This window comes from Colletes gigas, unplaced genomic scaffold, assembly GCF_013123115.1.
Source record: "Colletes gigas isolate AHSC1104 unplaced genomic scaffold, ASM1312311v1 Colletes_gigas_Sc00007, whole genome shotgun sequence".
Taxonomy (NCBI): domain Eukaryota; kingdom Metazoa; phylum Arthropoda; class Insecta; order Hymenoptera; family Colletidae; genus Colletes; species Colletes gigas.
In genome coordinates, this window is record NW_025106636.1 from 8,303,357 (window position 1) to 8,315,851 (window position 12,495).

General features: G+C 36.4%; 2 protein-coding genes across 6 annotated transcripts; both read left to right on the forward strand.

The window, feature by feature from the left end:
* Positions 1–44: 44 nt before the first annotated feature.
* Positions 45–11,796, forward strand: LOC122396443 (neurexin-4). Of its 4 annotated transcripts, XM_043394844.1 has the most exons (13): positions 696–788; positions 3,981–4,177; positions 4,396–4,424; positions 4,715–4,911; positions 5,954–6,095; positions 6,176–6,546; positions 6,638–6,976; positions 7,075–7,549; positions 7,643–7,972; positions 8,109–8,414; positions 8,488–8,526; positions 9,098–9,724; positions 9,810–11,796. In XM_043394844.1, the coding sequence occupies exons 2-13, from the start codon at positions 4,092–4,094 to the stop codon at positions 10,661–10,663; spliced, it is 3,795 nt and encodes a 1,264-aa protein (XP_043250779.1). In that variant the 5' UTR covers positions 696–788; positions 3,981–4,091; the 3' UTR covers positions 10,664–11,796. The 4 variants fall into 4 exon arrangements, with proteins under 4 accessions (XP_043250777.1, XP_043250778.1, XP_043250779.1 ...); XM_043394842.1 differs by lacking the exons at positions 4,396–4,424; positions 4,715–4,911 and adding an exon at positions 45–260; XM_043394843.1 differs by lacking the exons at positions 4,396–4,424; positions 4,715–4,911; positions 8,488–8,526 and adding an exon at positions 45–260.
* On the forward strand, positions 219–3,333 carry LOC122396445 (L-aminoadipate-semialdehyde dehydrogenase-phosphopantetheinyl transferase). 2 transcript variants are annotated; one of them, XM_043394848.1, is made up of 4 exons: positions 219–260; positions 696–788; positions 2,264–2,347; positions 2,383–3,333. In XM_043394848.1, exon 4 carries the CDS (start codon positions 2,415–2,417, stop codon positions 3,243–3,245), a length of 831 nt encoding a protein of 276 aa, XP_043250783.1. In that variant the 5' UTR covers positions 219–260; positions 696–788; positions 2,264–2,347; positions 2,383–2,414; the 3' UTR covers positions 3,246–3,333. The 2 variants fall into 2 exon arrangements, with proteins under 2 accessions (XP_043250783.1, XP_043250782.1); XM_043394847.1 differs by having other exon boundaries at positions 2,264–3,333.
* Positions 11,797–12,495: the final 699 nt, after the last annotated feature.

Genomic DNA, 12,495 nt, shown 5'->3' on the forward strand with positions numbered 1-12,495 from the left:
ACGAGGTTCTCATGTAATCGTCACAACGATTTTATAGTGGGGGCAGGCTTGTCGAACGGCAACACTGATGTCGAATCACCTTTCTTCTGAAACCGAACAGTAATATCAGTGGCGAGAATTTAGTAACAGTTTCAACGACGCGTCCCGCTTAAGAGTACGTTGCTCGTACATTACTTTCTAAAAGGGCAATGCTACGATGAGTACTTTCATGTGTTCAGTGTTAGTGTTGGCGTTTATAAGTAATTCGTTCACTTCCGCATGTGAGTAGACTTTATTGGTAATTATCGGAAACTATTTCCTCCGAAGATGCAATCATTTTACGAGATGATTCAATACAGCCAAGCCCACTTCGCAACATGGCGTAGTGGTGTTAACTTATAACAGACTTACCGAGACAAGAACAGACATTCCCAATTTGTAATTTTTCATGCGATTAACGCGTATATTAACATACAATTCGAATGCCACTGTATTGTTTGTAACTTTGACACATTACGCCCGCGAATACATGGTATTAAATTGTTGCAGCGTTTTGTGATTACATTATTGGATTAACAGTTTACGCGAAACAAATAAATACAGTACATACGTATATTGAACCCTATTGAAATATTACCATTGAAGATAATTGTAGTTAATATTAAACGTTAATCCATATAAACTGTGTTATTAATTGTCCTTCAACTTTTATTTAGATGATGAATGTAACCAACCACTTTTGGATAAAGCTCAGTTAAGAGCCACATCTCAGTTGCCCGAAAGAGGCCCATACAATGCCAGACTTAATGGTAAAGTTTCCTTCCAATTTTCTTGTAAATCTCATAATGCACTTCTCCATAGATATACATTGGATAATGTTTCTTATGTTAATTGTATTCGTAAAATTATAGAAATATTCTACTGTCGGTAGTTTGTTGCTTGCTATCTATATATTTTTATACTTTGAAGAAGTATACAAGTAATCTGTAACTATTATTAAGATTGCTTCTCTTCGTCTATATTGTAAATTCTGTTTAAGAGAGAACACTAACTTTATGGCAGAAAAACTGTTGATATTCTGGAATATCTTTCAATGTCTAATATAAACATCTTGTATCTGTATTGAATGATTTAGTGCCAAACAGCATTCAACTGATGGTGTGCTTGGGTTCTACTTGCACTAAAGCTTTTGTTATATGTGGTGTCTTACCTAAATCAGGCCACCCGAATATATGATATAACATAAATGATACAAAAAATATTTTACATGTAATTTAAATGTTTTTTTTTGCATGTAAGTGCATACCTTCTCTTACTGCATCTTATAGCTGATGTTAAACAGCCTCTTACTATTTGTTTCTTAATAACTTAAAGGAAAGTACATTATCTTAAATCTTTCACATAATTTCAGATAGTAAACATGTTTATGTACATCCACAGGTTTCTGTTTGTCATCTTTGCCTTTAAAGCCTGTAATCTCACCCATCACAGAACTGGAATTTCCTGTTCAATCTGGTAGAATGGCTTTTTTTGCCATCTCAATGGTCGAAATTAATAAAACACTCCTTTAAAAATATTGATTTGTATAAGAATGGCAAATTTTTTAAAAAATAAATCCAGGTTTTCCTGAAAAAAAATTGAATCCTTAATATTTTTGTACAGTTCAAATTTCATTGTTTAATTTTGGAAAAAAATGCATTTAAAGTTTTAAGAAGAACTGGCAAACGTTTTCGTTTAGCAAAATGCAAAAAATATCAACCTTTTGAGACTATAAAGATAGTGTTCCCGCTTAATAACAACCCCAGGTAGTGTATTACATATTTCGTGCGTGAATGTATTTCTAAACGAAGATACAAATAATTAGAAAGCCCGAGCGCGTTAAAAGGGCATCGGTCTTCTAAACACCCACGCGCCTACGTCAATTAAGAGAACTTCTGATCTGGATTAGGTAAATTGAACTCACTGACTCGTTGCACAGTTATTCTGTACATCTGATTACATCATAAAGTAATTTCTCCATTCTTATTTCTGAGAATGACTAATGTTAATATTTCTTTTAAATGATTGCCCAAAACTGACGTTTTCCACGGGCTTAAGACCGACAGTTAATATTAATTTATTAAAAAAATAACATTATTTAATATATTATTTAATTTTCAATGAACAAAGAAGAACGTAAACTAATAAACTTGTAAATTGCAATGCATAAAAAGATAGAAATGAATATTAAAATTTGATTGAACGATTGAAAAAGTAATATAATTATCCTGTCTATTTGCTTCAGGTGGATGCTAAAGAGTAGCCTGGTATTTTTAAAGACAAGATCGTTTAAAAAGCAGTGTTTTAACAAAACGGACGAACATAAGAATTCATGGAATATTAGTATATTGAGAAACCAACGTGTTAAATTAACGGATAAAGTTAATGTTAAGAAAATGTTTCAAAGTATTCGATGGGCGTTCAATTGGAAGGAATGGAATCCGAGCGAGAAGGACTTTGCACACGCAATTTCTTGCGTGCAATTAGAAGAGAAAGAAAGATTAGACAGATTCGTGTTTCGTAAAGATGTTAGGTCTTCCCTCGTAGGCAGATTAATGTTGAGAAAGTTTGTTAATAAGTATGGACATATCCCGTATAACGCTATAGTGTTCGCAAGGGATCAAAGTAATAGGCCTGTTTTAAAAAACGATGCATTGAATTTAAGCATTAACGTATCCCACCACGGTGAATATACAGTATTGGCTGGCGAGACAAGAGACGTAAAATTAGGCGTAGATGTAATGAAACTAGAGTACACAGGTGGTAAAAAGTTATCGGAATTTTTTCGCATAATGAATAGAAACTGTTCAGTGTCCGAATGGGACGAAATAAAAAACTCGTCCGTTAATGAAGCGGATCAAATTAATATGTTCTGTAGACATTGGGCGTTAAAAGAAAGTTACGTGAAAGCTCTGGGCATAGGTATTACGATCGATCTAGGATCGATCGATTTTAGAACCAATTCGAAACTTGTCGAGACTTCTGTGGTTACCGATACAGTCTTATATCGAAATGGCACAAAACAGGAATGGTTGTTCGAGGAATCGTTATTGGATCCGCATCATTGCGTCGCTGTAGCGTTACAGGAAAATGGAACAGCGCCCATATCGCAAAACACTCTTTTCGAAATCATAAATATCGACGAACTTCTCGCAAACGCAATCCCATTATTTCCACAAGATTCCGAATACGCGGAAAAATATTTTAAAAAAGTGGAATGTCCATAATATTGTAACATTCAATATATTTTTCATATTCCATTTCTCCTCGTATATGTAATAAAGATGTACAGATATAACGGATTCTACATGAATTTAGTCAGTGAGTGTAATAAATTTATAAGAATTACTTGTATAAATTTTATTTCACCTTCTTATCTAATATTGTCAGAAACGCAGAATTTGTAGTTACATATAAGATGTGGACTTGCATAATTATTTAAAGCCTGCTCTTGAGAAGGCCTTACTGGTACAATAACTTAAATATAAATTTGCATTTGACCAACGAAATGCGCAGAAACAATTACTATAAAAAATGTAAATCTTCTATACAAATTTTTATGTTGTATTTCAAGTATGTACGATACACAAACCTGATCATGTTACACTTTGTCTTTCCTTCGCTTGGGAAAGGGATTACTTTAAAAAAAAATAACGTGTACCCCTGAAGCTTTTTCTTCTATATGTACTTCAATCTTTCAAGAATTATTGCTTCCAATGATAAAATTCGAACGGTAAAACCGAAGAGAAATTTGACTGTGTTTTATGTAAGTACTTTCAAGTATCTGTAAAAAAAAAAAAGCAGTAATTTTCCGATCGTAAATAAATTCTAATCTTGCGTTAATTATATACGATAACGATGGTAGTATTTAATCCTCTGATAGTTCTATCTTTGTTAAATATGACTGCTTCCTTAAGTTCATTTTGAGTTGCATGCATGCGTATATGTATGTTGTGGCGTAGGCGGAAACGCATGGACGGCTAGCAGCTCAGACTTTGGTCAGTACCTTATAATCGACCTGGGTCAAGTAATGAACATCACAACCGTGGCGACCCAGGGACGAGCTGTTCAAAATGAGTATGTTATGGAGTATGGTATCAGTTATGGTACAAATGGCCTGGACTACGTTGATTTCAAAGAAGAAGACGGTAACATTAAGGTAAACTGTTCTTCCACAACTATTGAATCGGTGTCTGTGCTAAAAATATAGCCGTAAACCACAATGGGATTTGTTAGGAAGGTACATGTATTTAGTGACTAATATCAACTTACTGCACTGCACTTATTGTAAACAGCCGTGTCTCGGGCTTCTAATAATTTTGCCATTCATAGTTAAGCACCTTGGCACGAGTAGAAACGACGAACATTCCCTTATAGATTCGTGTGCCCATTTCAAGGATCCATAGGTAGGTATCGAATGCATGTTTTGCACAAATTCACACTCCCAGGATGCATTTTTATTCGTTAAAGTGAATACATTGGCAAACTCAAAACCTTTAACGAGTAACATGAGCCATACGTAAATACCATTGTAAATAGAGTATGAACGTTAGAAATGCATTTATTAAAATAAGAATCGAAACGATGAATCATTACTTTACAAATCATATCCGATTTCTCTAAAACACTCATCTCTACTTACCTGCTTCGCTTCTACTCTTTCTTTTACACATGGACATGGGGCTGGGCTTTGCAGGAGGTTCTACGTGGTCACCAGAGCTTAGCAGTTATGATCAACATCTTACTGTGGAACTGGGGGACAGATTTGAGATACGCAGCATTGCCACACGAGGTCGTGCTCATACTAACGAGTATGTGACAGAGTACATTGTCCAATACTCTGATGATGGGCAAGCCTGGGCCAGTTATGAGAGTCAGGATGGTGTAGATGAGGTATTGACAGAGATATTGATTATAAAAAAAAAAACGTAGAACTTCTTTTGAAAACAAGTTGCTTGTCTTCTTGAAACCACAATGTACGTACAACGTCGTAGATCTGGATCTGGATGCTATTACAAATAACATGTTGTCTCATTTCACAGTCCTCTTACTTCTTAAATACAATTAGACAAATTTTTGCTATTTCATGAGATAAGAAAATGCCCCCGAAAATAACCGATCGTGTTTTTAAACTATCCCATGAGTGAAATTATAAATCTGTTTGCACCCACTAAAAGTATGAAACGATAACAATTAAAGGAAAAGAAAAATTAGTGTAACAAGTACCAAGTACAGTACTTGTTTATATGAATCATAAATATAAGTTCTCCTACAAAGTTTAATACTATAAAGAGTTACATATTTTATTGAAGTATATAAAATCTACATCTATATTGTATGAAACGAGATTCTGTCCAACTTTGAAGGTGTATGGTTTCAGTGGGAAACACTGTGTGGTAGAAGTAGTTTGTCATTGGTGGAGGCACAAAGGGAATCACAACATTGCCTTCACAGATACAATATTTGCTCGCGTTAACAATTAAACAACGTACATTTGGAACAAACAATTCTCTTATCTCGTTTAAAAACGTTTTTAAATACTTCGCGAAGAAAGTAGACCGATAACTTCTTTTACTCGATACAAGTCTTTCCAATAAAACATTTTACATACGCTTCCGTGCTTTGCACTTATAATTAACAATGCCATACTAACATACCAACATACGAGCATGTTAGATACCTACTGAATAATTTTTAATTTACTTCCATTTATTTCTACATATTAAAACTTCAACTACTATTGATGTTGCATTTACAGAAAATATGTAACTAACCAAGCGTGAAAATCTGTGTAACATATACCTTTCGAGTACAAAAATTTAACGCCAAATACTTTGGACTATAGATTTGCGAACATGCGTTGTTCTAAAATGAAATGTAGTATATTTAAATTGCCATGAAAAGGAAACTATGTTATTCTCCTTCTTTTCGATAGATGTTCAAGGGTAATGTAGATGGAGATACCATAAAACTTAATAAGTTCGAGGTTCCAATTATTGCGCAATGGCTTAGAATAAATCCTACACGATGGCGGGATAGAATATCGTTAAGATTAGAATTATATGGATGCAATTATGGTAAGGGATCGTGTACATTTTGAAAGTAAACGATAGCTTGGAATGGAACATTGGTATTATTAACTATTTTTTATTTATAGTGTCCGATGTTCTTTCCTTCAATGGTTCGTCTCTTTTGCGATACGATTTGTTGAGGGAACCGATAGAAACTGATAGACATTTTATACGTTTTCGATTTAAAACAAACAACGCCGATGGGGTCCTTATGTACTCCAGGGGTACGCAGGGGGATTACATAGCCTTGCAACTGAAAGATAATAGAATGTTGTTGAATATCGATCTTGGATCCGGTATTATGACGAGCTTGTCCGTTGGAAGCCTGTTGGACGACAATATGTGGCACGACGTCCTAATATCGCGTAATAGAAAGAATATATCGTTTTCGGTAGATAGAGTATTAATCAAAGGAAGAATAAAAGGAGAGTTTCATAGACTGGATCTGAACAGAGCGGTAGGTGTAATATTCACTATTGTATCGTAAAAAGTAACCAATACGTACGGTACGATCAAACAATTAAATAACGTGTAATTATCCTTGTCAGCTTTACATAGGCGGTGTGCCCAACAAACAGGACGGATTAGTAGTTAATCAGAATTTTACAGGGTGCATAGAAAACTTTTACCTCAACGCAACAAGCATCATTCACGATTTAAGAGAAACTGAAATGACCGGTGAAAACTTAAGATATTATAAAGTGAATACGATTTATAATTGTCCAGAACCACCCATTGTTCCTGTTACATTTTTGACCCATGGATCGTATGCTAGACTCAAGGGATACGAAGGGATATCTTCTTTGAACGCTTCCCTCACTTTTCGAACGTACGAAAATCAGGGAATCATTTTGTACCACCAGTTCACGTCGCCGGGTTTTGTGAAGGTTTGTATAATCAGCGAACAACGACGAACCTGTCCTTAAAAAACCGATGCACCGGTTGCATATACTTTTATTGAAACCTGTTATGTTGATATATACAGCTATTCTTAGAAGACGGTAAACTGAAAGTGACCATCCAAACGAAAGGAAATCCCCAAGTAACTTTAGATAATTTCGACGAGAAGTTCAACGACGGCAAATGGCACCAAGTTATTTTGACCATTGCTAAAAACAGTCTGATCTTGAATGTGGATGGCACGCCGATGAGAACCAAACGTATGCTGGAAATGACAACGGGTCCAGTGTATTTTATCGGCGGCGTAACAGGGATAGAAAGCAACAAAGGTTTCGTCGGTTGCATGCGAATGATTAGCATCGACGGTAATTACAAATTACCGACCGACTGGAAGGAGGAAGAGTATTGTTGTAAGAACGAAATTGTTTTCGATGCTTGTCAGATGATGGATCGTTGCAATCCAAATCCGTGCAAACACTCCGGTATTTGTCGTCAAAATTCTGATGAATTCTTCTGCGATTGTGCCAATACGGGATATACAGGGGCGGTGTGTCATACTTGTAAGTAATAAACCGAGTACCGGAAGAAATTTCATTCGACAAAACAGCTGAATAGGACGAAGCTTTATTAACGTTACGTTGTCTTTAACGCAGCATTAAATCCTCTCTCGTGCGAAGCGTACAAAAATATAAACACGGTCAATCAACGAGCAGACATTAAAATAGACGTCGATGGAAGTGGTCCGTTAAATCCATTCCCTGTGGTTTGTGAATTCTACACGGATGGACGCGTAAGGACGATACTTCGGCACAATAACGAACGCATAACACCCGTGGATGGGTTCCAAGAACCGGGCAGTTTCGTTCAAGATATTATTTACGATGCGGATATGGATCAAATCGAGGCTCTGCTAAATCGATCGACGAATTGCAGGCAGAGGATCAGTTACGAATGCATACATTCGAAACTCTTTAATTCACCGGGTAATTACTTTTATTAACGTTACTTCGTAGTACCGACAGAATAAAAAGTGTACTAGCCACCGAATAAAGCGAAGATGTTGAGGAATTGGATAAAAATTTTATCGAATAAAAGTAAGAGGTACTTGTGTACTTTCAGTGCCGCAAGGAGATTACTTTAGACCGAATTCATGGTGGGTCAGTAGAAGTAATCAGAAAATGGACTATTGGGGCGGAGCGTTGCCAGGATCGCGTAAATGCGAGTGTGGTATTCTTGGGAATTGCGTGGATCCCACGAAATGGTGCAACTGTGACTCTGAGGTGAAGGGTCCCTTGGAAGATAGCGGCGATATCACCGAAAAGGAATACCTTCCTGTCAAACAATTGCGATTCGGGGACACTGGTACGCCGGTTGACGAGAAGGAAGGTCGTTATACGCTAGGACCGCTTATCTGCGAGGGCGATGGTAGGTTCAGTATATTTTATTGATTCTATGCATGCGAACAAGAAAGTTTAATTTATTTCAAATTCTTTGCAAGGTTCTAATTTACCTTGGTTGACTGCCAAGGTAAGATCAGGTAAGATACGAAATCATTTAACGTAGTAATACAAATATAAAAAAAAAAAAACACATATCGTGTTTTAATACATGTATTGGCTACCGTAATATAAAAGCAACAGTAATTCACGAAATATCGTTTTACGTACCACTGAGCTAGTTTATACCAAGCGTTTGGTACACCGTACGTACCGTGTACTTAATTTGCACCAAACGCTTGGTGTGTAAATAAATGATGGCGTATCGAACGTAATTGCCTTTGCAGCGCTGTAAACTCTGTATATAAATATGCAACATATTTTTTATAACACATACTTATACTTTACAACACGTTAACTGTATCTTATTTTTACTTTCTACAAACTTGGTACGCTTGGCGTAAACGCAGTCGAACTAAACACCCTAGTGCACTAATATAGTCCGCGTATTCGAAACGAATACAGTGTAAAATGGGTCACTATCGTTGTCACAAATTGGTAGTTCCCCTTACTCCGTGTACCGATCAAACTTATCTTACTCCAGTATAATACAATCCTAATTACACATTATACTCTAAGATGATATAAACGAGCGTCTCGTTTTTATCGTAGATTTGTTCAAGAACGTAGTGACGTTCCGTATTGTCGATGCAACCATCAACCTGCCAACCTTCGATATCGGTCACAGCGGTGATATCTTCTTCGAATTCAAAACCACCATCGACAATGCTGTTATAATGCACAGCAAGGGGCCTACGGATTACATAAAGATTTCTATAAACAGTGGAAACCAGATTCAGTTTCAGTACTTGGCAGGTAGCGGCCCGCTCACTGTAAGCGTGCAAACCTCTTATAGATTAGCCGACAATCGATGGCACTCGGTGTCGGTTGAAAGGAATCGTAAAGAGGCTAGAATAGTGGTCGACGGGGCATTGAAAACCGAGGTGAAAGAACCCCCGGGCCCGGTACGAGCCCTCCACCTCACGTCTGACCTCGTAGTCGGTGCCACGACGGATTACAGGGACGGTTACGTGGGGTGCATCAGGGCGCTTTTATTGAACGGTCAGTTGCAAGATCTGAGAAGCTACGCGCGACAAGGGCTGTACGGAATCACCGAAGGTTGCATGGGTAGATGCGAGAGTAATCCGTGCCTCAACAATGGCACCTGCCACGAAAGGTACGACGGGTATTCGTGCGATTGTCGGTGGACCGCGTTCAAGGGTCCCATTTGCGCAGACGGTACGTTAAAAAAAATATATATAAACTCGTACGTTTCAAAATTTTAAATTGTTTACAAAAAGTTAACACGGGGATATTGTTACAGAGATCGGTGTGAACATGCGTCCCAGCTCGATCATAAAATACGACTTCATGGGCAGCTGGCGTTCGACGATCGCCGAAAAGATACGAGTCGGTTTCACGACAACGAACCCTAAAGGATTTTTGCTCGGTCTATTCTCGAATATCTCTGGCGAATATATGACGATAATGGTGTCGAACAGCGGGCACTTGCGCGTAGTGTTCGATTTCGGTTTCGAACGGCAGGAGGTTATATTCCCGAACAAGCATTTCGGTCTGGGACAGTACCACGACGTCAGGGTCGGTAGAAAGAACTCGGGGGCGACACTGATATTGCAAGTGGACAATTACGAACCGAAGGAGTTTAATTTCAACATAAAAACATCGGCGGACGCCCAGTTCAATAACGTTCAGTACATGTATATTGGAAGGAACGAGTCCATGACGGAGGGATTCGCCGGTTGCATATCCAGAGTAGAATTCGATGATATCTATCCTCTGAAATTGTTGTTCCAAGAGGACGGGCCCTCGAACGTTCGTTCTTTCGGTACTCCCCTAACGGAAGACTTCTGTGGCGTGGAACCGATTACGCATCCGCCCGATGTCGTCGAAACGCGACCACCCCCGCAATTGGACGAAGATATACTCCGAGCCGCGTACAACGAAATCGATACAGCAATCTTGGGAAGCGTGTTGGCCGTTATTATCATAGCGTTGGTAATAATGGCAGTGCTCATAGGTAGGTACATGTCGAGACACAAAGGTGAATACTTAACGCAGGAAGACAAGGGTGCTGAGATAGCGTTAGACCCCGATTCGGCCGTCGTGCATTCAACTACCGGTCATCAAGTTCAAAAGAAGAAAGAATGGTTTATTTAAGTTGTACCGCGCTGTAACGATTGCTAGAATACGTTTATAGGTAAAGCTATGCATATTATAAGTGCACTTTGAAGTGTCATACGAAGGATTTGCGGTATGTTCCGTGAAAAGGTGAAGTTGAACTGGTTGGATTTGCTTCGCCGTCTCATGGAACGTACCGTAGAAGGGACAATACGAAACTTTGTTTTTACTGTCTCGATTAAATACTAGCAGTAAGACGAAAAAAAAAAAAGCTTTGCATAAAAGAAAGGCAGAGTCGGTTGAACGGAACTGATTCACGAAACATAAGAAATTATATTGAAATATCTTATAACGAAAAATACCAGACTGGTACAAACATAATAAAATTTTCCTGAGAAGAACTGAATATTATAGAAGTATTTCTCATTTAATTACTGTTTGGCTCAATATTTACATTTAAAAATTAAGATTACCGTCGGGGCTAAGGAAAATAACGTACGACTATGACTAGCAGTGAAATTGTATACAAAGGCAGAAAGGTAAACGTGTCACTGTTTAAATAATTGAAGACAATGTTTTTCATTTTGCATTAGTATTTTACTTTTTAAGGTAAAGATTCCAATTATTTCAATACCTAGTTTGAAATATTGTATTGTTAGTAGGTTGCTAAACAGTAGAGGGTAGTGAGAAACAATTGTAATTGCAAATTGTTGTTATTTTAGTTTGCGACGTGCATAAGTATTTATTATACTTTTGTAACTTAGTTCAAACATCGCGACAGGATAACATTCTAACATAAAATATTATGTTCATCCTTCTAGAAAAGGAAAATAGTTCTTCGTTTTTCTTTTACTTGACTATATCTATATTTCCATTTTTAATATCGACTGCAAATTATTAAACGACCCGTAAAATGAGCGTTTTCGCTCTCGTGTTCAAATTTGTTGAACTTCTTTTTTACCGATGACAAAAATTGTATATATACAAAGTTTTAAACTTTCAATAATCTCCTGTAAAGTACTTTTTCTTTTGCAAAAAATGTTCTCAGTATTATTTGTAATGCTTACCGTCCAAAGTGCATTTTAATTTTTTTTTTTTTCGTATTTATTTTGTTTACACTTGTTTATTATATATTGCAGATATTTTATTTTTTTCGACTTGTAATAATCCGAATTCACTACTGTAACTTAACATTAGTCTAGTATCACTAATCGTATGCTGTACGTGTAACAGTAAAGAGTGTACATATATCATTTTTATACGAAGAAAAATGTTTTATTGTAATATGCCAGTGTATATTTTATATACTGTATATTTGGCAGAACGCATGTGCTGCTCAATAAAAATAAAAAATCGTGATTATGATTATGTAATAATTTCTTAAAATATAACTAGTTACATGCAATATAGAATTCATAATCGTGAATATCCTGCAGAGTTGCTATTAGCATTTACCAGTAGACACTTGAATTTAACATTTTTATAAAAACTAGAAAGAAATTTAGCATTAAAAAAAAAAAAACCTAAAAATTGCAAAGAAACATTAACCTTTATTTCCTCGTAAAATGTAAGAAGTTTGCTGTTTTATAATTTATAAAATAATAGCAGAAGCGTAATGTATATATTCATAGTAATAGAATTTTTTTTTATTGATGGTAAGTTATGTAAACTATATGTACATTCAAGAACATCAAAAAATCAAACGATAATTATAAAAAATACACTTGAAGGGATATTGATAATTAAACTACAACGAATAAACTTCGTTTATAAATAAATCATGACACAAAAATTCTTTAATATTTTGTACATTGTATTCGTGATTAAACGGACAAAAAGTTTAGCGTATTAAATATAATTCTTTGAGCACT